At 42.3% G+C, this 26,764-nt stretch overlaps 1 protein-coding gene across 1 annotated transcript in view; it reads left to right on the forward strand.

The window, feature by feature from the left end:
- LOC311120653 (serine/threonine-protein kinase Nek6-like) overlaps window positions 1-26,764 on the forward strand; it is a gene marked incomplete at its 3' end in the record, with an annotated part of 65,727 nt that overhangs the window by 20,627 nt on the left and 18,336 nt on the right. The window contains exons 2-4 of the mRNA XM_084195238.1: window positions 16,002-16,118; window positions 22,571-22,699; window positions 23,204-23,266. Coding sequence (XP_084051364.1) covers window positions 16,038-16,118; window positions 22,571-22,699; window positions 23,204-23,266 — 273 coding nt within the window. The remainder of the gene's footprint in view (window positions 1-16,001; window positions 16,119-22,570; window positions 22,700-23,203; window positions 23,267-26,764) is intronic.

Raw genomic sequence — 26,764 nt, forward strand, 5'->3', positions numbered from 1 at the left:
TAGCAGTCTCGATGATGATGATGATGGTTAATGGTGATGATGAAGATGATGGTTGATGGCTATGATGATTATGGTGTTGATGGTGATGGTTGATGATGATGATGATGATTATTATGATGTTGATGGCATTGATGATGAAGGCTGTAAACTCTATACTCCACTGGCTTTAACAGCTTCCTAAGCATTCATCTACTGTATTATGAAAACGATCCTATCACTGACTTCCCAGACTGGATTATGTAATTGCTTTCCAGACCCACTGAGAAGTACAAGTCTTCCAAAGTCAGCACAACATGGTCGTACAGATAAGAGTTCAGTGCATTCCTGTCCTGAAAGTTACTAGGCCCACGGAGAGAGTGAAGAATACAATGGTAGGCAGGGTAAATTAGGAGACTGTGTGTGTACTTGTAATTATAAAAGTCCTTGTATATGCGATTATGTATTATTGAGGAGTTGAGAAGTCATGTAATGCATTCAGTATGTGTGTCATGTGTCCTATGTGCGTGTGAGAGTTAGTGTGTGTGTGTGTGTCAGGGTTTCCGTTAGCCGGTAATAGCCGGCTTTTGGCCGATTTAAAAAAATATATATAAAAATATATATATATATATATATAATAGAAAAGACGATAAATAAAGTTGCCGCTGGCTAATTGTCCGGGAGAAGAAGAATAAATCCCATTGTGAAGGCTGCTTTTTAGCCTCTTCACTGATGGAAACACCAGTCCATGTAGTGGAATTAAATTGGTGCATGTGTGCAGTATATTCATTATGTATCTTATTTATCACACGCATACAGATACAGAGCCTTTGAGTGGAAAATCTGTCAGACAGCTGAGAGCTGCTGCATCTCCAACACTAAACATAGTCAACGGAAGACAGGCTTCATCAGCGCCTCACACACCACTTTACAATGAGCTGGAGGCAGTATGCATTTTGAAAACATATACTTCATTGTTTGAAACCTGAACATTTTAATACATATTATGAGGCATGTCTTACCTTGCTTCAAAGTAGCCTAGCCAAAATCAGACCATATCCGTGGAGGCAATTATTTTATATCAACTTTCTTTCATTGTCCAGTAGCCAAAGGCCCAATCCTAGTTATATCAGCAACCCATGCTAGTTGTTGCATATTAGATCTCCTCTCTTTCTACATTTTTGTCTCTGTCACATGAAACCGCTTGCATGTGCCATGCGCTTTTGACAACAGAGTTTTCCCGCTAATTGCATTATGGAATGAACATTTGTGTGTAGCCTACTCTCTTATGTGCATTGCTGCACTTATAATGTGAATAATTAATAGTTTATCAACATTTGAAGCTAAACGTTCTGATCTGTTGCATCAGACTCATTGCTTTTTAACATTTTTTATGGAGCCTAGGCCTACTGGTTGTATGAATTTGGGATCGTCCCACAACTGTCCCAGAGTCTGTTTGGAATAGGCTATTTCTTTCTCGATAAGCTGACCAATAGAATAGGTCAACTTTTCTACTATGGGGGATAGTAGATTGACATAGGCTGGTGATTTTGCTGTTCGTTACTCATCTTGTTGGCTGAGGAAAAGTAAATGTGGACAGTTATTCTAACATCTTCAAAGTGCACATCAGAATTCAGTAAGTTGGTACGAAGGACCGCACATCGTTGCACCCTCGACTTGCATGTTCTGTTAATATGAATTACCACAATCTAAATGTGATTTCTGTCATTCTGAGCACTATGGGTGGACGGCCTGATCAGGTTACGCATTCCAATGCATATGGGTCCGGTAAATCTCTCAAATGTCCAGTAAATTAAAATGCTGCCGGTCAAATGTCCGGCACCACATTTTCCTAACGGAAACACTGGTGTGTGTGTGTGTGTGTGTGTGTGTGTGTGTGTGTGTGTGTGTGTGTGTGTGTGTGTGTGTGTGTGTGTGTGTGTGTGTGTGTGTGTGTGTGTGTGTTTCATGGCCTGCTTAAGAGGATGTGTGGGTGTTCTAGCATTGCAGCTTTAAAGGAAGCAGGAAGGGGAAATGATTGCTATGGTGATTAGAGTGGAGTAGAGAGTTTAACTTCAGCATAGAAGGATATGTCATACTGTATATAATGTAATCGTCTGAGGGCTGAATCCTAACTTAATACTAGTCTTAGAGGGCTGAATCCTAACTTAATACTAGTCTTAGAGGGCTGAATCCTAACTTAATACTAGTCTTAGAGGGCTGAATCCTAACTTAATACTAGTCTTAGAGGGCTGAATCCTAACTTAATACTAGTCTTAGAGTGCTGAATCCTAACTTAATACTAGTCTTAGAGGGCTGAATCCTAACTTAATACTAGTCTTAGAGGGCTGAATCCTAACGTAATACTAGTTTTAGAGGGCTGAATCCTAACGTAATACTAGTCTTAGAGGGCTGAATCCTAACTTAATACTAGTCTTAGAGGGCTGAATCCTAAGTTAATACTAGTCTTAGAGGGCTGAATCCTAACTTAATACTAGTCTTAGAGGGCTGAATCCTAACTTAATACTAGTCTTAGAGGGCTGAATCCTAACTTAATACTAGTCTTAGAGGGCTGAATCCTAACTTAATACTAGTCTTAGAGGGCTGAATCCTAACTTAATACTAGTCTTAGAGGGCTGAATCGTAATTTGCGATCGTCGTGCATGTCTCTGAATTAGTCTCAACTGGTTTTGGTGTTAAAACAAAAGTATTCAAATTCCCTTTAGGTGCCACTTGGCAAGGTCATTACAATAGGGCATTACCTGCCTCACATCAGCAGCACAGCCACGCCTCAATGTATATCATATGGATGGATATTATTTAATACATACGCTTCAGGCCTTTTCAAATGCTACTGTCAGTTGAAGCGGTTACACTTTAAACAAAGTATATTCTATGTAGGCTTTATAAAGGGTTTATGAAGGCTTCACTCAGCCTTCATAAGATAAACTTTGTTCAAAGTTTCACTGTTGAACCTTATGACCCCTAAGAAGACAGGGAACTCTTTTTGTGGAAATTGTGTACCAAAATGATTTAGCTACATTCGTTGGTGATTCGTCTTGAAAACGATACTACGTGCTTTCAAAAGACTATGGACACAATAATATCTTTGAAATGCCATAAATTCCAATAACTCCCAAAAGATGTGGATACAACGCAAAGTCCAAGGACACATTATTTTATCTGCCCTGGAAGAATGGGTCATATTTTCTTGCCGCCACAACCATAACGGCTACAATGTTAGTACAGAAGCAAATCCTGTGACGCGCACACACACCAGACCTGCGTTCAGATACTGTTTATTGTATTTCAATTACTTTCACATATAAGTGAGTACATGTATTTGGAAAACATTTATTTGAAAATGCAAATAGCTGAATATTGGAATGTATTTGGAAACACATTTGGAAAGGATTGGCATGTATTTGAAAATACTCAAATGCATACACATATTTAAATACTCCATGCATTTGAACCCATGCCTGTTTGGTCCTAGGGGTATTTTAAATGTGTTTGGAAATAAGTATTTAAAAATAGTATTTATAGGAAATTATTTGAAAATACTTTCAAATACTTCAAATGGAAGTAGTTGATTCGGCCATATTATTTGAAAATACTCAAATACACAGAAAATAAGTGTTTAAAATACAAATCGTTATGAAGGCATTTTAACCCAGGTCTGACATACACACGCACAAATAAAATACTGAAATTACAGGCAGGCATTTACAATATGCAAATCCTGTGAATAACTGCATAGACTGAAATAGAGACGCACACACACACTATCAAACTGCTCAGTGGTGTAAAGTACTTAAGTAAAAATACTTTTAAAAAACTACTTTACTATTGATATTTTTGACAACTTTTACTTTGCTACATTCCTAAAGAAAATATGTACTTTTTACCCCCAAACATTTTCCCTGACACCGAAAAGTACTTGTTACATTTTGAGTGCTCAGGCAGGACAGCTATATGGTCCAATTCACGCACCTATCAATATAACGCTTTGTCATCCCTACTGCCTAAACACTAAACACATACTAAACACATAAACGCATACTGCGTTTGTAAATTATGTTTGAGTGTTGGATTGTGCCCCTGTCTGTCCGTAAAAAAACAATGACAATTTAGTACTTTTTCCACCACTGTACTTTTTTAAAATCAGTTTTCTAGGGGGTGGATCAGGTTTAATATTGCAAATAGATTGTGGCTTCTATCAATGTAATTGTCTGCATCATTTCCAATCCCCCATATTATTTTAAATATATATATTTAAAAAATATATACACTACCGTTCAAAAGTTTGGGGTCACTTAGAAATGTCCTTGTTTTCCATGAAAACATACATGAAATTAGTTTGAATAGGAAATATAGCAAAATGAATAGGAAATGTAGTCATTGACAAGGTTAGAAATAATGATTTTTTAAATTGAAATAATAATTGTGTCCTTCAAACTTTGCTTTCGTCAAATAATCCTCCATTTGCAGCAATTACAGCCTTGCAGACCTTTGGCATTCTAGTTGTCAATTTGTTGAGGTAATCTGAAGACATTTCACCCCATGCTTCCTGAAGCACCTCCTACAAGTTGGATTGGCTTGATGGGCACTTCTTACGTACCATACGGTCAAGCTGCTCCCACAACAGCTCAATAGGGTTGAGATCCGGTGACTGTGCTGGCCACTCCATTATAGACAGAATACCAGCGACTGCTTCTTCCCTAAATAGTTATTGCATAGTTTGGAGCTGTGCTTTGGGTCATTGTCCTGTTGTAGGAGGAAATTGGCTCCAATCAAGCGCCGTCCACAGGGTATGGCATTGCGTTGCAAAATGGAGTGATAGCCTTCCTTCTTCAATATCCATTTTACCCTGTATAAATCTCCCACTTCACCACCACCAAAGCACCCCTAGACCATCACATTGCCTCCACCATGCTTGACAGATGGCATCAAACACTCCTCCAGCATCTTCATTTGGTCTACGTCTCACAACTGTTCTTCTTTGTGATCCGAACACCTCAAACTTCGATTTGTCTGTCCATAACACTTTTTTCCAATCTTCCTCTGTCCAGTGTCTGTGTTCTTTTGCCCATCTTAATCTTTTATTTTTATTGGCCAGTCTGAGATATGGCTTTTTCTTTGCAACTCTGCCTAGAAGGTCAGCATCCCGGAGTCCCCTCTTCACTGTTGACGTTGAGACTGGTGTCTCTTTGCGGGTAATATTTAATTAAGCTGCCAGTTGAGGACCTGTGAGGTGTCTGTTTCTCAAACTAGACACTCTAATGTATTTGCCCTCTTGTTCAGTTCTGCACCGGGGCCTCCCACTCCTCTTTCTATTCTGGTTAGAGCCAGTTTGGGCTGTTTTGTGAAGGGAGTAGTACGCAGCGTTGTACGAGATCTTCAGTTTCTTGGCAATTCCTCGCATGGAATAGCCTTCATTTCTCAGAACAAGAATAGACTGACGAGTTTCAGAAGAAAGTTCTTTGTTTCTGGCCATTTTGAGCCTGTAATCGAACTCACAATTGCTGACGCTCCAGATACTCAACTAGTCGCAAGAATGTCAGTTTTATTGCTTCTTTAATCAGCACAACAGTTTTCAGCTGTGCTAACATAATTGCAAAAGGGTTTTCTAATGATCAATTAGCCTTTTTTAAATGATCAACTTGGATTAGCAAACACAACGTGCCATTGGAACACAGGACTGATGGTTGCTGATAATGGGCCCCTGTACGCCTATGTAGATATTCCATAAAAAATCTGCCGTTTCCAGCTACAATAGCCATTTACAACATTAACAATGTCTACACTGTATTTCTGATCAATTTGATGTTATTTTAATGGACAAAAAATTTGCTTTTATTTCGAAAACCCCAAACTTTTGAATGGTAGTGTATATATTTTCCTTTATTGTTTTCCCCTAACCCTATCATCCCTCCCCTAATTGGAGTAAATGAATGGACAACAATACTTAGGCTTCTACTTCCAGCATATACATACTATATACATTTTACGGACACAGTATATTTTACATTAGTTATCTTTTGTTTGTTTTTAGTCCCATCCTTCAGCTATGCAAATAGTCAGTGTAGCCATTTGATTAGCTGTTCAGGAGTCTTATGGCTTGGGAATAGAAGCTGTTAAGAAGCATTTTGGACATAGACTTGACGCTCCGGTATCGCTTGCCGTGCGGTAGCAGAGGGAACAGTCTATGACTAGGGTGGCTGGAGTCTTTGACCATTTTTTGGGCCTTCCTCTGACACCACCTGGTATAGAGGTCAAGGATGGCAGGAAGCTTGGCCCCAGTGATGTACTGGGCCGTACGCATTACCCTCTGTAGTGCCTTGCGGTCGGAGGCCGAGCAGTTGCCATACCAGGCAGTGATGCAACCAGTCAGGATGCGCTCTGGTGCTGCTGTATAACTTTTTGAGGATCCGAGGACCCATACCAAATCTTTTCAGTCTCCTGAGGGGGAATAAGCTTTGTCGTACCCTCTTCACAACTGTCTTGGTGTGTTTGGACCATCCAGTTTTGATTTCTATTTGCCATATATTTTTCAACTGTGCTGTGATGTTTTACAAAAGTTCTGAACCTTTCTATTCTCATAGTTTCTACAGATTGTAAATTAAAGAAACATTTTTGCTAAGAGTATTATTATATTATTGATCGATTGACTATGACTTTTCAGATCACCCAGCAGTGCTATTTGCAGAGTTAACTCCAGGTAAATGTTGCAATTCTTCAGCCATTCCTGAACCTGCGACCAAAAACAAGCTACATACACTACCGGTCAAAAGTTTTAGAACACCTACTCATTCAAGGGTTTTCTTTATTTTTACTATTTTCTACATTGTATAATAATAGTGAAGACATCAAAACTATGAAATAACACATATGGAATTATGTAGTATCCAAAAAAGTGTTAAACAAATCAAAATATATGTTATATTTGAGATTCTTTAAAATAGCCACCCTTTGCCTTGATGACAGCTTTGCACACTCTTGGCATTCTCTCAACCAGCTTCATGAGGTAGTCACCTGGAATGCATTTCAATTAACAGGTGTGCCACCTTTAATGCGTTTGAGCCAATCAGTTGTGTTGTGACAAGGTAGGGGGGGGGGGGTATACAGAAGATAGCCCTATTTGGTAAAAGACCAAGTCCATATTATGGCAAGAACAGCTCAAATAAGCAAAGAGAAACAACAGTCCGTCATTACTTTAAGACATGAAGATCAGTCAATACGGAAAATGTCAAGAACTTTGAAAGTTTCTTCAAGTGCAGTCGCAAAAACCATCAAGCGCTATGATGAAACTGGCTCACATGAGGACCGCCACAGGAATGGAAGACCCAGAGTTACCTCTGCTGCAGAGGATAAGTTAATTAGAGTTACCAGCCTCAGAAATTGCAGCCCAAATAAATGCTTCACAGAGTTCAAGTAACAGACACATCTCAACACCAACTGTTCAGAGGAGACTGTGTGAATCAGGCCTTCATGGTCAAATTGCTGCAAAGAAACCACTACTAAAGGACACCAATAAGAAGAAGAGACTTGCTTGGGACAAGAAACACAAGCAATGGACATTAGACCGGTGGAAATGTGTCCTTTGATCTAGAGTCCAATTTAGAGAAAACCCTTGAATGAGTAGGTGTTCTAAAACTTTTGATATGTGTATATCTCACCAGGTCAGGATTTTAAGCCTCCATATATCCACTAGTTCCAATATATCCATGATATTTGTGATTTCCTTAAGTGCATGAGGGTGATAGTTTGTAATGTGATTTCCTTTACGATCCATTAAGGTATTTTAAAACCATATTATAATCTCCCAGCATAATAATAGGGTATTGTATTTCTTGTAGGCTTGATAAATTATCATATATATTTTCAAAGAAGCATGGATCATCATTATTTGGACCGTATAGATTAATGAGCCAAATCTGTTTATGGTCCAATAACATATTTAAAAGAATCCATCTACCTAGCAGATCTGTTTGGACAATTTGCACATTCGGATAAAAAATGGTGTTAATTCATATCATCACCCCTTGAGTTTTTTGGGCCATTGGAGAAGTATATTTGCCCCCCCCCCCCCCCAGTCCTTTTTCCACACAACTTCATCTAAAATTGTTGAATGAGTTTCCTGTAAACAATACATATTGTATTTCATCTCTTTCAGCCAGGTAAACATGTTTTTATTATCTGCTAAGCCATTACAATTATAACTGGCTATACTTATTTCACAATTTACCATAATGAGATACAAGTTTCAATTCTATTTATCATAATATATGTTTGTAAACTTTCCATTAAAAAGTACCATAATGATTGAGTGTCCGTATAGCTGTACCATGATATTTGCACTGCTACTGAGTAAACCTCAAATATTTCTCCACTATTCCACCTGCTAAAACCTCCCCCTATCCCAAGTTGGGTTGTCGTCCAATGACTGGCAGACCACCCCCTGTCCACCTGAATCCTAGGGCCTTTGAGAGATTGGGACCCATCCTTTAGAAAGAGCACACAGTGCCACCTACAGAACAGAACCAGATTAACAGCCAAATGCATTTTCATTTCCCTCACCTCGATTTTATTGTATACTGTTCTTTAAAAAAAAAATATAGATATATATATTTTTAAATATATTGCATATCTTAATTCATTTCCACAATTAACTAATAATATGCGTAATAATGTAGGCCCTTCATATGAAGGATTGTTACCTACAGTGAGGGGAAAAAGTATTTGATCCCCTGCTGATTTTGTCCGTTTGCCCACTGACAAAGACATGATCAGTCTATAATTTTAATGGTAGGTTTATTTGAACAGTGAGAGACAGAATAACAACAAAAAAATCCAGAAAAACGCATGTCAAAAATGTTATAAATTGATTTGCATTTTAAATGAGGGAAATAAGTATTTGACCCCCTCGCAATCAGAAAGATTTCTGGCTCCCAGGTGTCTTTTATACAGGTAACGAGCTGAGATTAGGAACACACTCTTAAAGGGAGTGCTCCTAATCTCAATTTGTTACCTGTATAAAAGACACCTGGGAGCCAGAAGCAATCAATCAATCAGATTCCAAACTCTCCACCATGGCCAAGACCAAAGAGCTCTCCAAGGATGTCAGGGACAAGATTGTAGACCTACACAAGGCTGGAATGTGCTACAAGACCATCGCCAAGCAGCTTGGTGAGATGGTGACAACAGTTGGTGTGATTATTCGCAAATGGAAGAAACACAAAAGAACTGTCAATCTCCCTCGGCCTAGGGCTCCCTGCAAGATCTCACCTCGTGGAGTTGCAATGATCATGAGAACGGTGAGGAATCAGCCCAGAAGTACACGGGAGGATCTTGTCAATGATCTCAAGGCAGCTGGGACCATAGTCACCAAGAAAACAATTGGTAACACACTACGCCGTGAAGGACTGTAATCCTGCAGCGCCCGCAAGGTCCCCCTGCTCAAGAAAGCACATATACAGGCCCGTCTGAAGTTTGCCAATAAACATCTGAATGATTCAGAGGAGAACTGGGTGAAAGTGTTGTGGTCAGATGAGCCCAAAATGGAGCTCTTTGGCATCAACTCAACTCGCCGTGTTTGGAGGAGGAGGAATGCTGCCTATGACCCCAAGAACACCATCCCCACCGTCAGACATGGAGGTGGAAACATTATGCTTTGGGGGTGTTTTTCTGCTAAGGGGACAGGACAACTTCACCGCATCAAAGGGACAATGGACGGGGCCATGTACCGTCAAATCTTGGGTGAGGAACCTCCTTCCCTCAGCCAGGGAATTGAAAATGGGTAGTGGATGGGTATTCCAGCATGACAATGACCCAAAACACACGGCCAAGGCAACAAAGGAGTGGCTCAAGAAGAAGCACATTAAGGTCCTGGAGTGGCTTAGCCAGTCTCCAGACCTTAATCTCATAGAAAATCTGCGGAGGGAGCTGAAGATTCGAGTTGCCAAACGTCAGCCTCGAAACCTTAATGACTTGGAGAAGATCTGCAAAGAGGAGTGGGACAAAATCCCTCCTGAGATGTGTGCAAACCTGGTGGCCAGCTACAAGAAACGTCTGACCTCTGTGATTGCCAACAAGGGTTTTGCCAACAAGTACTAAGTCATGTTTTGCAGAGGGGTCAAATACTTATTTCCCTCATTTAAAATGCAAATCAATTTATATATTTTTTTTACATGCATTGTTCTGGATTTTGTTGTTGTTATTCTGTCTCTCACTGTTCAAATAAACCTACCATTAAAATTATAGACTGATCATGTCTTTATCAGTGGGCAAATGTACAAAATCAGCAGGGGATCAAATACTTTTTTGCCTCACTATATAACCAGGACTGGCATTACACATTTTTTTGGCCAAGCAATTATTATTTTGGGAAACGATTATTGTGATTCATCCGATACTGTCCCTACCATCATTAACCCTTAGCAACAGATGTGGGATACATACTCACACTCTCCCCACCCTTCTCCCACAAACAACCACAAGCTCAGATGTTCAACAAGTGTTCTATCCTCGAGCCCAACTCAAGAGAAGACTTGATGTGTGATTGCATATACAGTTGTAGCTGTTTTGAGAAGACATGCAAAATTTAGCAAGAATGGGGAGATTTGCTTAACCATTGTCAAGTCCTACTAGCTGATGGAGCTCAGATACACCCCTTTCCCCTGAAACACACACGCTGGTCCTCCGTTGTGACCATTTTCCCAAGCATCTCTGAGCAGTCAGACCTTTTGATTATTTTGTGCCGCCCAGGCCACAATAATATGCCCCCTCTCTGATTGTCAGAGTGTGACCCCCTCCCCATGGGTTACTGCAGCTAGTGTTGCCAGGGCTGACGCTACCTGAGTGGGGGTCTCCACCGGAATTCCCACCGGCTAGGTACAAGGTACATTTAAATCCAGATACTTTTAGACTTTTACTCAAATAGTATTTCACTAGGTGACTTTTACTTTTACTTGAGTAATTTTCTATTAAAGCGTCTTTACTTTTACTGAAGTATGACAATTTAGTACTTTTTCCACCACTGAAAGCGCTAGCCCTGAACTTTTTCCTCAGAAATCCTTTTCTAAGAACTGAATGTGATGCAGTGTTCAGTTTCTCCAGGCTAAGATAAAAATGTTTCCATTCTGTGAAATCGGAGGTGCAGATAGAAAGGTGAGCGTGCTTGTGGTATCCCACAGGCCAACTTTAAATTATAAGATGAGCGAGGAACCCTGTGTGTGCCACAAGTTACAGTTCTCTGCACACACACACACACACACACACACACACACACACACACACACGCAGTGATTTTAAGTTGCAACCACGACCCATCCTCTGCTATAGTGTATAGTCTCACTCTCTCTCTTTCTCTCGGATTTACACACTCTATTCTTCTCTCTTTTATAATTTATTTTATTTTATTTTTAGTAATTTAGCAGACGCTCTTATCCAGAGCGACTTACAGTTAGTGAGTGCATACATAATTTTTTTATTTTTCATACTGGCCCTCCGTGGGAATCGAACCCACAACCCTGACGTTGCAAACGCCAGGCTCTACCAACTGAGCTACATCCCTGCCGGCCATTCCCTCCCCTACCCTGGACGACGCTGGGCCAATTGTGCGCCGCCCCATGGGTCTCCCGGTCGCGGCCGGCTTCGACAGAGCCTGGATTCGAACCAGGATCTCTAGTGGCACAGCTAGCACTGCGATGCAGTGCCTTAGACCACTTCGCCACTCGGGAGGTTTTATCGATCTTTCATTTGGACCTCACACGGAACAAAGCTGTTTCTCTGTACTGTATATCTCCCATCTCTTCTGATAGGTCAGACAAAGATGAGCTCAGAATAACTGATAAAACATCGACCCCCTCACCCCTCTGTATCTCCATTGATAATGAATTGAAAACGTATCCTTCTAGAGAGCATACAAGTATCTGTTCCAGGCTGGTCGTATGGGTTCTCACAGCCGTGCATGTTCAAGTCTATAACAACAGTTTATCTAGAGACCTCACAGATATGGCAGATATAGATTGTGTGTGTGTGTGTTTATTCACAAGAGTCCATATATATCCATGACCTGTGAAATGTTTGAATCCTTCTTGACTGTAACGTGATTTGTGGATTCAAATAAAATATTTAAAATGTGTGTGTGTGAAGCCAGCGGTAGAACAGTAATTCATTACAAGGTTGTCCAGTAATCTGTTATGACTTGTAGCTAGTACAGTAGTGTCTGGCTCTTTCTGCCAGTTCAGTTCAGTTCAGATAAAACCATCTGATTTGTATTGCTCACAGGGTCAGGGTTAGACTGTTAGGTGATAGTTTACTTAGTTCAGCCCTTTGGAATTAGGTCTATATAATTGTGGCATGATGATGATGATGATGATGATGAAAGTCATAAGATGATGTAATGTTGATCAGTGTCTTGCCAGCTGATGCCAGAAGTAGGGCTGGGCGGTATACCGTATTTTATGATAAACTGGTATTGATGCACAGATTATTTTTTTATTTTTTTACTTTACCTTCTATAACGTTATTTTAATGTTTGGTTTGTTAATTGTGATACACTGAGTGTAACGTAAATTTTTAGTAGTTTAGTCGTTTTTTTATAGTTTTCTTCACTACTTGAGTCATCTCTCTCCACTCACTTTCTCTCCATGCCGCTTTCCACACAGACCTAGCCCCGCCCGCTGTCACTCAAGGAGCACATTTGTTGTTCCTCGACCACGAGACACTTGCGTTCAGTCTGCATGGTCAACAATGTTGATGACAACGATGCTGTTTTCACTTTGCTTCTTATTATAAATCCACTAGCATTCTATAATTACACTATTAGTTTGTGTTTCTTACGTCTGCAAACAGCTAGTTTGTCTTTTCTTAGCAAGTTGGGCCTAAAGCTTGTTAGCTGCTAATGCTAATCGCTAGTTAGCTGGATAGTGATGGTGTAAACCATGTTTGTGCAACAGTATCTTCTAAATCAAAGAGGAATACGTGAAGCATGAATATGTTAGCTATGAAGTAGCTAAGAGAACATTCAATGTAGCCAAAGATTATAGGGTCCCCTAGGAAACATTTAACAACACTTTGGTTCCAACCCTGTCACAATAACTCCTCCCTGGCATTTTCATTCCTTGTCATGTCAAACAACACTGTATTCAAAGTGCCCACTATTATATTCTAACTATAGAATTAGAGTAATAATTTCCATGATTCCAACAGTTCACCCAAGTGTTTTGCTCTAAAGCGCAAGTCAAATCACAATTGCGACATTTGGTTAAAAATAAGGCCTATGTTGTTTGCCGATATCATGCAGACCTACGTGGCAGCGTGGAAATGATCTCAAATGAGTGCAGGAAATGCAGAAATGGATGAAAATGCTGAAAATTATTTTTGGTTGAATTGAACAGTATAAAACATTCAGAATGGAGAAAGACCCATTGAAGTCACGTAGAATGTATGTGTTGCCACCCTAGGGTCACGCACTACTCATAAAGCAAATGTATAACTTGTATTATTCAAAAACATATAATACTGTCACATTTTTTTTTTTTAAATACTGTGATATATTTTAGCCATATCACCCAGCCCTCGTCAGAAGGCATAATGTGACTGAATATAAACAGTTACACTCTGTATTTAGAATGTCATTTTCTGAATTCCAAATAAACTTCCACTAGACCCTAACCCTCCTGTAGATTTGAACGTTTCAGATAGTTCTAACTAAAATGATAATTACTTCAATGATGTATTCATTTTTTGATTGTTGACTAATGGCTAGAATATGCATTTTCTTGTCATCTTACTGTAGATTTGCTTTGTACAAGAACCCACTGCTCTCTGTTATCCTATGTTTAGCTCAGACATTGATTATAAAATGGTCATTGCCCCATCTGCCAAACCTAAGCCTGCCTTGTCAGTAGATCTGTGTGTGTGTGTGGGTGTGTGTGTGCATGGCCTTGGTTTTGTATAATCTGCTTTTTCTGCTTACGCCTTCACAATGTGGCCCACTTCCTCAGGTCTGTAAATGGGGAGTAAAAGTGTGTACTTGGCAGAAAAAGAGGTGTGTGTGTGTGTGTGTGTGTACACATATACATGGGGAGCTCATCATTCATTGGACTATTATTGTATATGGACGTATGTTTTACATTCACTTTGGGTTACTTATGTAGATAATGCATATCTGTGTGTTTGGAATGTGTGTAGCTGTTATACAGTGGGGGGAAAAAAGTATTTAGTCAGCCACCAATTGTGCAAGTTCTCCCACTTAAAAAGATGAGAGAGGCCTGTAATTTTCATCATAGGTACACGTCAACTAAGACAGACAAATTGAGAAAAGAAATTCCAGAAAATCACATTGTAGGATTTTTAATGAATTTATTTGCAAATTATGTTGGAAAATAAGTATTTGGTCACCTACAAACAAGCAAGATTTCTGGCTCTCACAGACCTGTAACTTCTTCTTTAAGAGGCTCCTCTGTCCTCCACTCGTTACCTGTATTAATGGCACCTGTTTGAACTTGTTATCAGTATAAAAGACACCTGTCCACAACCTCAAACAGTCACACTCCAAACTCCAAAGAGCTGTCAAAGGACACCAGAAACAAAATTGTAGACCTGCACTAGGCTGGGAAGACTGAATCTGCAATAGGTAAGCAGCTTGGTTTGAAGAAATCAACTGTGGGAGCAATTATTAGGAAATGGAAGACCAAAGTAACAAAGCCTACCATCAGTAACACACTACGCCGCCAGGGACTCAAATCCTGCAGTGCCAGACGTGTCCCCCTGCTTAAGCCAGTACATGTCCAGGCCCGTCTGAAGTTTGCTAGAGTGCATTTGGATGATCCAGAAGAGGATTGGGAGAATGTCATATGGTCAGATGAAACCAAAATAGAACTTTTTGGTAAAAACTCAACTCGTCGTGTTTGGAGGACAAAGAATGCTGAGTTGCATCCAAAGAACACCATACCTACTGTGAAGCATGGGGGTGGAAACATCATGCTTTGGGGCTGTTTTTCTGCAAAGGGACCAGGACGACTGATCCGTGTAAAGGAAAGAATGAATGGGGCCATGTATCGTGAGATTTTGAGTGAAAACCTCCTTCCATCAGCAAGGGCATTGAAGATGAAACGTGGCTGGGTCTTTCAGCATGACAATGATCCCAAACACACCGCCCGGGCAACGAAGGAGTGGAAGCATTTCAAGGTCCTGGAGTGGCCTAGCCAGTCTCCAGATCTCAACCCCATATAAAATCTTTGGAGGGAGTTGAAAGTCTGTGTTGCCCAGCGACAGCCCCAAAACATCACTGCTCTAGAGGAGATCTGCATGGAGGAATGAGCCAAAATACCAGCAACAGTGTGTGAAAACCTTGTGAAGACTTACAGAAAACGTTTGACCTGTGTCATTGCCAACAAAGGGTATATAACAAAGTATTGAGAAACTTTTGTTATTGACCAAATACTTATTTTCCACCATCATTTGCAAATAAATTCATTAAAAATCCTACAATGTGATTTTCTGGATTTTTTTCCCTCATTTTGTCTGTCATAGTTGACGTGTACCTATGATGAAAATTACAGGCCTCTCATCTTTTTAAGTGGGAGAACCTGCACAATTGGTGGCTGACTAAATACTTTTTTCCCCCACTGTATTTAGCTTATTGACCTGTCTATCCTCATGTGTGTGTAGGCTGCTGTGCTGTGTGTCTTTGGCAGTCTTCTCGGCAGGCAGTCTAATCTGTCTGAGGCAGTGGTATTGGTGTAAAGCCCTGCACCAGCTTTTTTTTTTTTTAACTGCCACTTTTCCGGTCTGCAAATATATTTTTAAGAAATCAATCAGAAGAAAACTGCGTCCCTCCGTTGAATTTCAAAAATCTCGATGTGGCCCTCGAGACAAAATGATTGCCCACCCCTGGACTGACCCTATGCAAGAAGCCCCCATGGCTCAGAATAATACTAGCTACACGTCACACATACACACACACATACACCCTCAACAAAGACTAAGTTAGTTCTGTGTCTTGTCTCTACCAGGGGTGAAGGGGCCTGGTACTGTATGCCAAGCCCACCATGGAGGCACAGAACAGCCATCACCAGTACAACCTAGACAACCAGAACAAGAACCTCTACAAGATGCCTGGACAAGATCAGGTGAGACGTCATACTCTAGTCTACACTGGTGTGTGTGGGGGGGTGGGTGCGTGCGTTCATGTGTGCATATGATGAAGTGCTTTTAAATAAACTAATTCCAGTACATTTTAGCGTTTTACAACATCAAATAATTTGTCTGTGTTGTTTTCGGACCTAAGTGCAATGCTAATAGATAAACGCAAAATGCATTTTCACAATGCTTCGAAGGGCATAGAAGGACTTAACATGATCGGCTGGGGCGGGAAAAAACAGCTCAGCTTTGCACAAAAGCCCTTGACATCACAGAGGGCTATGACTATAGGCAAACAGGTGTCACTCCCTAACTACATATTAGTAGAGACTCTCTTAGCAACCCCATCATTTAACAATAGTCAAAGCCTGCTCGTGACTCTGCACATAATGAGTGGTTATTGTTGAAGAAATTAGCCTTAATCGCCTCTTCATTGGCTTTTGACTGCGTGAGAGCAATTATGTGACAAATTGTTGTGCCAGCTTGATAGTGAGGTAATGGATGTTGTTGTGCCAGCTTGATAGTGAGGTAATGGATGTTGTTGTGCCAGCTTGATAGTGAGGTAATGGATGTTTTTGTGTCACTTAGCGGAGCGGTGCAGAGTCTGTCATTACATAGTCATTAAGTGCAATTAGCCAATGATATTGAACATCTGCTATGGTCATAGGAAGACCCCTCCCCTCTCGTCTCTTTCTCTCTTTGAAATGAAAACCTGTTCTGTTCAGCACAATGCCATCATCATTTTCCATGATGGTACCTCTCTGATCACCTCTACCCTTTCCTCCGTCCTCCTTATAGTTGGTGATGAGAGGGTCAAACTACAGCATTCAGATTATAGGCACTGACGCACAGACGGCACTGAAGTTAAGAATTTGGTGACTGAAAATGTTCAACCTCAATTACTTCAATATTGATGGATGGATGGATGGATGGTCTTTTAATTTGTTTGTTGAGGGGTTACACATTTTATAAAATAAGTTCCCTAACGGTATTTAATCCTTGTCAAGTCATATACCAGTCACCCTCCACCTAAACACAGGGATCGACCGCTTACACCAATTGCGCATTTCTGTGGCCAACCCTCGAAACATCATCAGGGAGTCTCCCACGATCACTGCATCACGGCGGCTGCCATAACTGACACAGCACGTCACCGCAGCAGCTAGCGAAGAGTACTTGAGTTAACACCCACAGCCCGACAAGCCAAAGACAAATCAGCCAATGTCACTCTGGATTAGCTAATAGCGTCTCAAGACTCGGGGAGATCCGTTATGGCAAAGCCATTTGTTTCTCTTGATGCTGATTTTATGATGCTCCAAAGGCCAGAGAACGTAAAAAGAAAAGAAAGAGGGAAAGGAAAATTATGTTGATAGAGTAAGGAGCTATTGAGATTCTAGAAGAGCCAGTTCACCCTGGGCTCTTGCAGTCAGTCGCAGTACAAAGTGATGAAGCACATGTGGATTGGAGCGGAGAGCTGAAAGCTGGGAGCTGAAGGGAAGTCAAGGGCTTCGACTCTTTAATTGACTGTCTCTCTCTCTCTGTCTCTCTCTGTCTGTCTCTTTGTCTGTCTGTCTCTGTCTCTGTCTCTGTCTCTGTCTCTGTCTCTCTCAGTTTTGGGCAGTGTGGTAAGTCCCCCAGTAATCCACAGGGCCTGCTCTACTGTTTCAATAGCCCAATGAATGGCTAAACCCTCTTGAATGTCAGGAGTAATATGCAGCCCCTGAGATTATTCTTGGCCAGGGAGAGGAATTGAGAAAAAGAAAGAAAAATACAATTTTGCTTTATGGTATGTAATGATTTAATGGTAACTTCAGGCCTTTTTAGTGATGCACATTCAAGGAACAAAGACCCCATTGAGTCAAGGATACGTTTTGTTGACGTATCGATGCTGACGAGTGAACGCCAGATCGAGTATGGTAGATAAAACCTTAATTCTCGTTTTTATTCGCTGTCGTTGTTTCATAATAGATGATGGGGCTGTTTTCTGGAGAGGTGAGTGGCTCAAATGAAAGCCATTGTTTAAGTCAGCACTGGACCACAATGTAATTGAACAGGAACGAACAGAGGACTCTCCCTAAGACCGTGGTATTCAACTTTTTCAGCGTGGACCCAATTTTGGTGACACCTGCCCTTAGATACTTCAGTGACTGTACTATTGAGGGGTCAGGGTTTGTAAAAAGTAATTTTTTTGTTGTAATTTTTACCCCCTTTTTCGTGATTACGATCTTGTCTCATCGCTGCAACTCCCCAATGGGCTCGGGAGAGGCAAAGGTAGAGTCATGCGTCCTCCGAAACATGACCCGCCAAGCCGCGCTTCTTACAGTGAGGGGAAAAAGTATTTGATCCCCTGCTGATTTTGTACGTTTGCCCACTGACAAAGAAATGATCAGTCTATAATTTTAATGGTAGGTTTATTTGAACAGTGAGAGACAGAATAACAACAAAAAAATCCAGAAAAACGCATGTCAAAAATGTTATAAATTGATTTGCATTTTAATGAGGGAAATAAGTATTTGACCCCCTCTCAATCAGAAAGATTTCTGGCTCCCAGGTGTCTTTTATACAGGTAACGAGCTGAGATTTGGAGCACACTCTTAAAGGGAGTGCTCCTAATCTCTTTAAGGGAGTGCTCCTAATCTCAGCTTGTTACCTGTATAAAAGACACCTGTCCACAGAAGCAATCAATCAATCAGATTCCAAACTCTCCACCATGGCCAAGACCAAAGAGCTCTCCAAGGATGTCAGGGACAAGATTGTAGACCTACACAAGGCTGGAATGGGCTACAAGACCATCGCCAAGCAGCTTGGTGAGAAGGTGACAACAGTTGGTGCGATTATTAGCAAATGGAAGAAACACAAAATAATTGTCAATCTCCCTCGGCCTGGGGCTCCATGCAAGATCTCACCTCGTGGAGTTGCAATGATCATGAGAACGGTGAGGAATCAGCCCAGAACTACACGGGAGGATCTTGTCAATGATCTCAAGGCAGCTGGGACCATAGTCACCAAGAAAACAATTGGTAACACACTACGCCGTGAAGGACTGAAATCCTGCAGCGCCCGCAAGGTCCCCCTGCTCAAGAAAGCACATATACATGCCCGTCTGAAGTTTGCCAATGAACATCTGAATGATTCAGAGGAGAACTGGGTGAAAGTGTTGTGGTCAGATGAGACCAAAATCGAGCTCTTTGGCATCAACTCAACTCGCCGTGTTTGGAGGAGGAGGAATGCTGCCTATGACCCCAATAACACCACCCCCACCGTCAAACATGGAGGTGGAAACATTATGCTTTGGGGGTGTTTTTCTGCTAAGGGGACAGGAAAACTTCACCGCATCAAAGGGATGATGGACGGGGCCATGTACCGTCAAATCTTGGGTGAAAACCTCCTTCCCTCAGCCAGGGCATTGAAAATGGGTTGTGGATGGGTATTCCAGCATGACAATGACCCAAAACACACGGCCAAGGCAACAAAGGAGTGGCTCAAGAAGAAGCACATTAAGGTCCTGGAGTGGCTTAGCCAGTCTCCAGACCTTAATCCCATAGAAAATCTGTGGAGGGAGCTGAAGGTTCGAGTTGCCAAACGTCAGCCTCGAAACCTTAATGACTTGGAGAAGATCTGCAAAGAAGAGTGGGACAAAATCCCTCCTGAGATGTGTGCAAACCTGGTGGCCAACTACAAGAAACGTCTGACCTCTGTGATTGCCAACAAGGGTTTTGCCACCAAGTACTAAGTCATGTTTTGCAGAGGGGTCAAATACTTATTTCCCTTATTAAAATGCAAATCAATTTATAACATTTTTGACATGCATTTTTCCTGATTTTTTTGTTGTTATTCTGTCTCTCACTGTTCAAATAAACCTACCATTAAAATTATAGACTGATCATGTCTTTGTCAGTGGGCAAACGTACAAAATCAGCAGGGGATCAAATACTTTTTTCCCTCACTGTAACACCCGCTCGCTTAACCCGGAAGCCAGCCGCACCAATGTGTCAGAGGAAACACTGTTCAACTGACGACCAACGTCAGCCTGCAGGCGCCCGGCCAGCCACAAGGAGTCGCTAGAGGGTTTGTAAATCTTGTGATAAAGAACAGTTGAACATTGTTCCTGTTGAAATCCACTGTGAATCACATTCGATTCAGCACAGGGAATATTGGAATTAATCAAAGGTAAACCAGATAGTATACAGTGAGTCGAAAAGTAATGAAGGTTCCCACAGAGCACAGGTGTGTCACCACTCATCAGGTCAAAGTCTGGCCAGTCCAGTCCAGTATTAGGCTGTTGCTGTCTTTGGTCAGCCCACCGAGCACTGAGAGGATGACCTCCACCCTCTCTACCGTCCCTACTAGGCCCTAGAAACAAAGAGGGGGACAAAGTACTATGTGCATTCCAGTTAAAGTTATTGTTAACTCATAGTGTGGCCCTAGTTGCATAACAAACATGTAAAGATAAATTCTGAAGGACATGACTCTCCAACTCAAGCATAGTAGAAGTGTATGTATTTAGTGAGCAGAGCAAACCTCCTTGCTGTCCTCCCATGTCTGTCTGAACCCATCCTGGATGAATGGAGCAGCACCAGACGACCTCTGGCTCCGGGTCATGCTCTATAAGGGCAGGCTCTGAACTCTGCCCTGTCAGCTCAGGTGTGTTGAACGGACCCCAGGTTTGAGGAGATGTAATCAATGTTTGGGGGATGTAAGTCTGCATATCCTAGTACTTTTTAAAGCATCCCACTACTAGTGAGGTTTACTTCACAAACATCTTGTCACTCTTCAATGACTCACAGATTTATCCTCTATTGTATTCTAATTGATGGGAAAAAAAGAACAGTAACAGTTGTAGGTAGTGTTATACCAAATATGACAGAGCCACAGTATGGGGTTATATAATGACTAATCTATGGTAAAGATAGCAGCCCGGCTAGCATATAAGCATATCAGGCTAGCTCTAATTAGCAGTGGCACTCTGTAATAGAGCATGCTAATCTGGGTCAGCACATATGTAAATGAGCAGCTGGGAATATTCCACAGCGCCAAGCGTCAGAGTGTGTGTCACCCAGGGTTTGTGTCGTTCAGTATTAGCACCGACACACACCGACACACCCCAGCCCTCCCCTCGAAACAATTACGGCAATTACGAATGGCGTCAATAACGGCTGGCTGTCTGTCAAAGAGGGGAGCTGTTGCGAGGCTTGTGCCACGAGACAGACCAGTGGTACAGAAAGGGGCACAGAAGCTTTGACTTACCAACTGAACCACCCAGCTACGCTGGTCCTATGTCGCTCAGTTGGTAAGAGCGTGACACTAGCAATGCCAAGGTTGTGGGTTCAGTTCCTGCTGGGATCACATAAACATACTCAAAATGTATGCACTCACTGTCCTGGATAAAAGTGTCTTCTAAGTGGCATAAAGGGAGATACTTTCCTCTCAGCATTTTATCTTGCCCTAGAAACCTGGTCCTCTGTAGCTCAATTGGTAGAGCATGGCGCTTGTAACGCCAGGGTAGTGGGTTCGATCCCCGGGACCACCCATACGTAAAAATGTATGCGCACATGACTGTAAGTCGCTTTGGATAAAAGCGTCTGCTAAATGGCTTATTATTATTATTATTATTATTATTATAATTATAATTATTATTATTATTATAAACCGTCTTGCCCTAGAAACCGTCTTGCCCTAGAAACCGTCTTGCCCTAGAAACCGTCTTGCCCTAGAAACCGTCTTGCCCTAGAAACCTGGGTGTGACAGTGGCCACTATGGAACTGTATACAGAAGGCACATTGTTGTGTGAACTGATTTTAATTGGAACCTGAAATCTGACATGGTCCGGAACATTTGGTTGGCAGGGTACATTTGGTTGGCAGGGTACATTTGGTTGGCAGGGTACATGTACTGTGTGAACGACTGATGCTGTGTGTAAATGGAAGACAAACTATCTTTTCAACCATTTCTATTGTCAGCATGTTAGCCAGTGTCAACACTGTGATACAGTATGAGCGTGATTCAATCTTTTACGGAGTGACTGAGTGACTTGCAAGCCCTTAGCTGTGTCATATAGTTCCTAGAACTGACAGAAACGTTTACTACACACGTTTACTACACAGAAACGCTTGCTACTCTTTTTTACATTTTTCTGGTGGGTTTTAGTTACTGTTGTGTCACTCAAGGATGCTACAGACATACCAGTGCATGCGTTTTTCTTTGATAAAACTGTAGCCATTGTCAAATGTTAATGCCACTGTTGACATTAGTAACTCACCTGAGTGATATTAGCGCACATTCATTAAAATCCTAGACAACTGTCACTCACGCACATCAAGAGATATGCCAATCCTATCCAAGCCAACATGGGCATATGAACCTTCTCTCTCAACAGGTTACTACAGTATTTCTCCCTAACTAAAACTGGCCATTCTTCTTCCCCTCACTGAGAAACATGCAGAGCCACCAGTACTGCTGCACGCTGGCCAACTTCCGCATCGAGAAGAAGATTGGCCGGGGCCAGTTCAGCGAGGTCTACAAAGCCACCTACCTTCTGGAGGGCCAGCATGTGGCTCTGAAGAAAGTACAGGTACTATATTGAGTCCGATCCCTTTTGGCATTTACTGTATGGGTACATCTCAATAGTCTAAAGTGGCTTCCTCTCCTTGTCTCCTCTCCTTCATGTGCACTGCTCTGTAAAACATAGAGAAGTGGAAGACAATATGGTGAATACCTGGCTATACCAAACCAGCTATTTGTTTCACCGACATCGTCCTTTCACATTAGTGCTAATGAAGGTCTATTGACATACAGCCAAGGGTTGGCAAAAGGCAGTGTTGTTCACGTCTGGACCAGGAAGGCCACAGTGTGTGCAGTTTTTTTCCCCAGCCTAATGCTAGAAATCACTGAACCATGTTGGTTAGTGTTTGTATCAGAGGCCTGGACACCCTTTTGCTCGACAGGACTAGACGTGAAGATCACTGGCGTTAGGCTGGGCACTGGGGTTATGTGTTGGAGCTGGCTGAGGATTCTATGGAACACCTCTGACAATGCAGTCGGATAACGGTACTAACTTCATTGTTCTCCTCTTTAGATATTTGAAATGATGGACGCCAAGGCTCGCCAGGACTGCATCAAGGAGATTGACCTGCTGAAGGTAAGGCTGGTGGAATTATTTCTCAGGGGGAGAAACTCAATTGCATTTCCTTGATTCCTTGAGGCATCTTTCCTCGCCTCCTCAAAACCCATTGGATGAGAAAGTCAGTTCCCTCATCCAATGGGTTTTGAGAAGGAGGCGAGGAGAGAGAACATGAGGAATCAAGGAAATTACAAATGGCGTCAATAACGGCTGGCTGTCTGTCAAAGAGGGGAGCCGTTGCGAGGCTTGTGCCACCAAGACAAACCAGTGGTACAGAAAGGGGCACAGATTTACCAACTGAACCACCCAGCTACGCTGGTCCTATGTTGCTCAGTTGGTAAGAGCGTGACGTGTGTGTATATATGTATATATGTATACAGTGAGGGGAAAAAAGTATTTGATCCCCTGCTGATTTTGTACGTTTGCCCACTGACAAAGACATGATCAGTCTATAATTTTAATGGTAGGTTTATTTGAACAGTGAGAGACAGAATAACAACAAAAAAATCCAGAAAAATGCATGTAAAAAATGTTATAAGTTGATTTGCATTTTAATGAGGGAAATAAGTATTTGACACCTCTGCAAAACATGACTTAGTACTTGGTGGCAAAACACTTGTTGGCAATCACAGAGGTCAGACGTTTCTTGTAGTTGGCCACCAGGTTTGCACACATCTCAGGAGGGATTTTGTCCCACTCCTCTTTGCAGATCTTCCCCAAGTCATTAAGGTTTCGAGGCTGACGTTTGGCAACTCGAACCTTCAGCTCCCTCCACAGATTTTCTATGGGATTAAGGTCTGGAGACTGGCTAGGCCACTCCAGGACCTTAATGTGCTTCTTCTTGAGCCACTCCTTTGTTGCCTTGGCCGTGTGTTTTGGGTCATTGTCATGCTGGAATACCCATCCACGACCCATTTTCAATGCCCTGGCTGAGGGAAGGAGGTTCTCACCTAAGATTTGACGGTACATGGCCCCGTCCATCGTCCCTTTGATGCGGTGAAGTTGTCCTGTCCCCTTAGCAGAAAAACACCCCCAAAGCATAATGTTTCCACCTCCATGTTTGACGGTGGGGATGGTGTTCTTGGGGTCATAGGCAGCATTCCTCCTCCTCCAAACACGGCGAGTTGAGTTGATGGCAAAGAGCTCGATTTTGGTCTCATCTGACAACACTTTCACCCAGTCCTCCTCTGAATCATTCAGATGTTCATTGGCAAACTTCAGATGGGCCTGTATATGTGCTTTCTTGAGCAGGGGGACCTTGCGGGCGCTGCAGGATTTCAGTCCTTCACGGCGTAGTGTGTTACCAATTGTTTTCTTGGTGACTATGGTCCCAGCTACCTTGAGATCATTGACAAGATCCTCCCTGATTCCTCACAAGATCCTCCCTGATTCCTCACCGTTCTCATGATCATTGCAACTCCACGAGGTGAGATCTTGCATGGAGCCCCAGGCCGAGGGAGATTGACAGTTATTTTGTGTTTCTTCAATTTGCGAATGATTGCACCAACTGTTGTCACCTTCTCACCAAGCTGCTTGGCGATGGTCTTGTAGCCCATTCCTTGTGTAGGTCTACAATCTTGTCCCTGACATCCTTGGAGAGCTCTTTGGTCTTGGCCATGGTGGAGAGTTTGGAATCTGATTGATTGCTTCTGTGGACAGGTGTCTTTTATACAGGTAACAAACTGAGATTAGGAGCACTCCCTTTATATTTGTGAAACTGAATGTTATCAGATCTTCAACCAAAACCTAATATTAGATAAAGGGTACATAAGTGAACAATTAACACAACAATTACATATTTATTTCATAAACAAAGTTATGCAACACCCAATTCCCCAGTGTGAAAAAGTAATTGCCCCCTTACACTCAATAACTGGTTGTGCCACCTTTAGCTGCAATGACTCCAACCAAATGCTTCCTGTAGTTGTTGATCAGTCTCTCACGTCGCTGTGGAGGAATTTTGGCCCACTCTTCCATGCAGAACTGCTTTAACTCAGTGACGTGTGGGTTTTCAAGCATGAACTGCTCGTTTCAAGTCCTGCCACAGCATCTCATTTGGAATTAGGTCTGGACTTTGACTAGGCCATTCCAAAATTTCCAATTTGTTGCTTTTTAGCAATTTTCATGTAGACTTGATTGTGTGTTTTGGATCATTGTCTTGCTGCATGACCCAGCTGCGCTTCAGCTTCAGCTCACAGACGGATGGTCTGACATTCTCCTGTAGAATTCTCTGATACAGAGCAGAATTCATGGTTCCTTCTATTAAGGCATGTCGTCCAGGTCCTGAGGCAGCAAAGCATCCCCAAACCATCACACCACCACCACCATGCTTGACCTTTGGTATGATGTTCTTACTGTGGAATGCAGTGTTTGGTTTTCGCCAGGCATAATGGGACCCATCTCGTCCAAAAAGTTGACTCAAGTTTGCCAAAAAGCACCTGGATGATCATCAAGACTCTTGGAAGAATGTTCTATGGACAGATGATTCAAAGGTATAACTTTTTGGACGACATGGTTCCAGTAATGCCTGGCGAAAACCAAACTCACCCTTTGCCAAGAGTGTGCAAAGCTGTCATAAAGGCATTCTCTCAACCAGCTTCACCTGGAATGCTTTTCCAACAGTGTTGAAGGAGTTCCCACATATGGTGAGCACTTGTTGGCTGCTTTTCCTTCACTCTGCCGTCCGACTCATCCCAAACTATCTCAATTGGGCTGATTGTGGAGGCCAGGTCATCTGATGCAGCTCTCCATCACTCTCCTTCTTGGTAAAATAGCCCTTACACAGCCTGGAGGTGTGTTGGGTCATTGTCCTGTTGAAAAACAAATGATAGTCCCACGAAGCCCAAACCAGATGGGATAGCGTATCGCTGCAGAATGCTGTGGTAGCCAGGCTGGTTAAGTGTGCCTTGAATTCTAAATAAATCACAGACAGTGTCACCAGCAAAGCACCCCCACACCATAACACCTCCTCCTCCATGCTTTACGGTGGGAACTACATATTTACATTTAAGTCATTTAGCAGACGCTCTTTTCCAGAACGACTTACAAATTGGTGTATTCAACTTAGGATAGCCAGTGGGACAACCGCCACTGGGGGAGGGGGGGTGTAGAAGGATTACTGTTATACTATTCCAGGTATTCCTTAAAGAGGTAGGGTTTCAAGTGTCTCCGGAAGGTGGTCAGTGACTCCGACTGGCATCGTGGGTGAGCTTGTTCCACCATTGGGGTGCCAGAGCAGCGAATAGCTTTGACTGGGCTGAGCGGGAACTGTGCTTCCGTAGAGCTAGGGGGGCTAGCAGGCCAGAGGTGGATGAACGTAGTGCCCTCGTTTGGGTGTAGGGTCTGATCAGAGCCAGAAGGTAAGGAGGTGCCGTTCCCCTCACAGCTCCGTAGGCAAGCACCATGGTTTTGTAGTAGATGCGAGCTTCAACTGGAAGCCAGTGGAGTGTGCGGAGGAGCGGGGTGACATGAGAGAACTTGGGAAGGTTGAACACCAGACAGGCTGCAGAGTTCTGG

This window comes from Coregonus lavaretus (assembly GCF_964263955.1).
Source record: "Coregonus lavaretus genome assembly, contig: HAP1_SCAFFOLD_2197, whole genome shotgun sequence".
NCBI lineage: Eukaryota > Metazoa > Chordata > Actinopteri > Salmoniformes > Salmonidae > Coregonus > Coregonus lavaretus.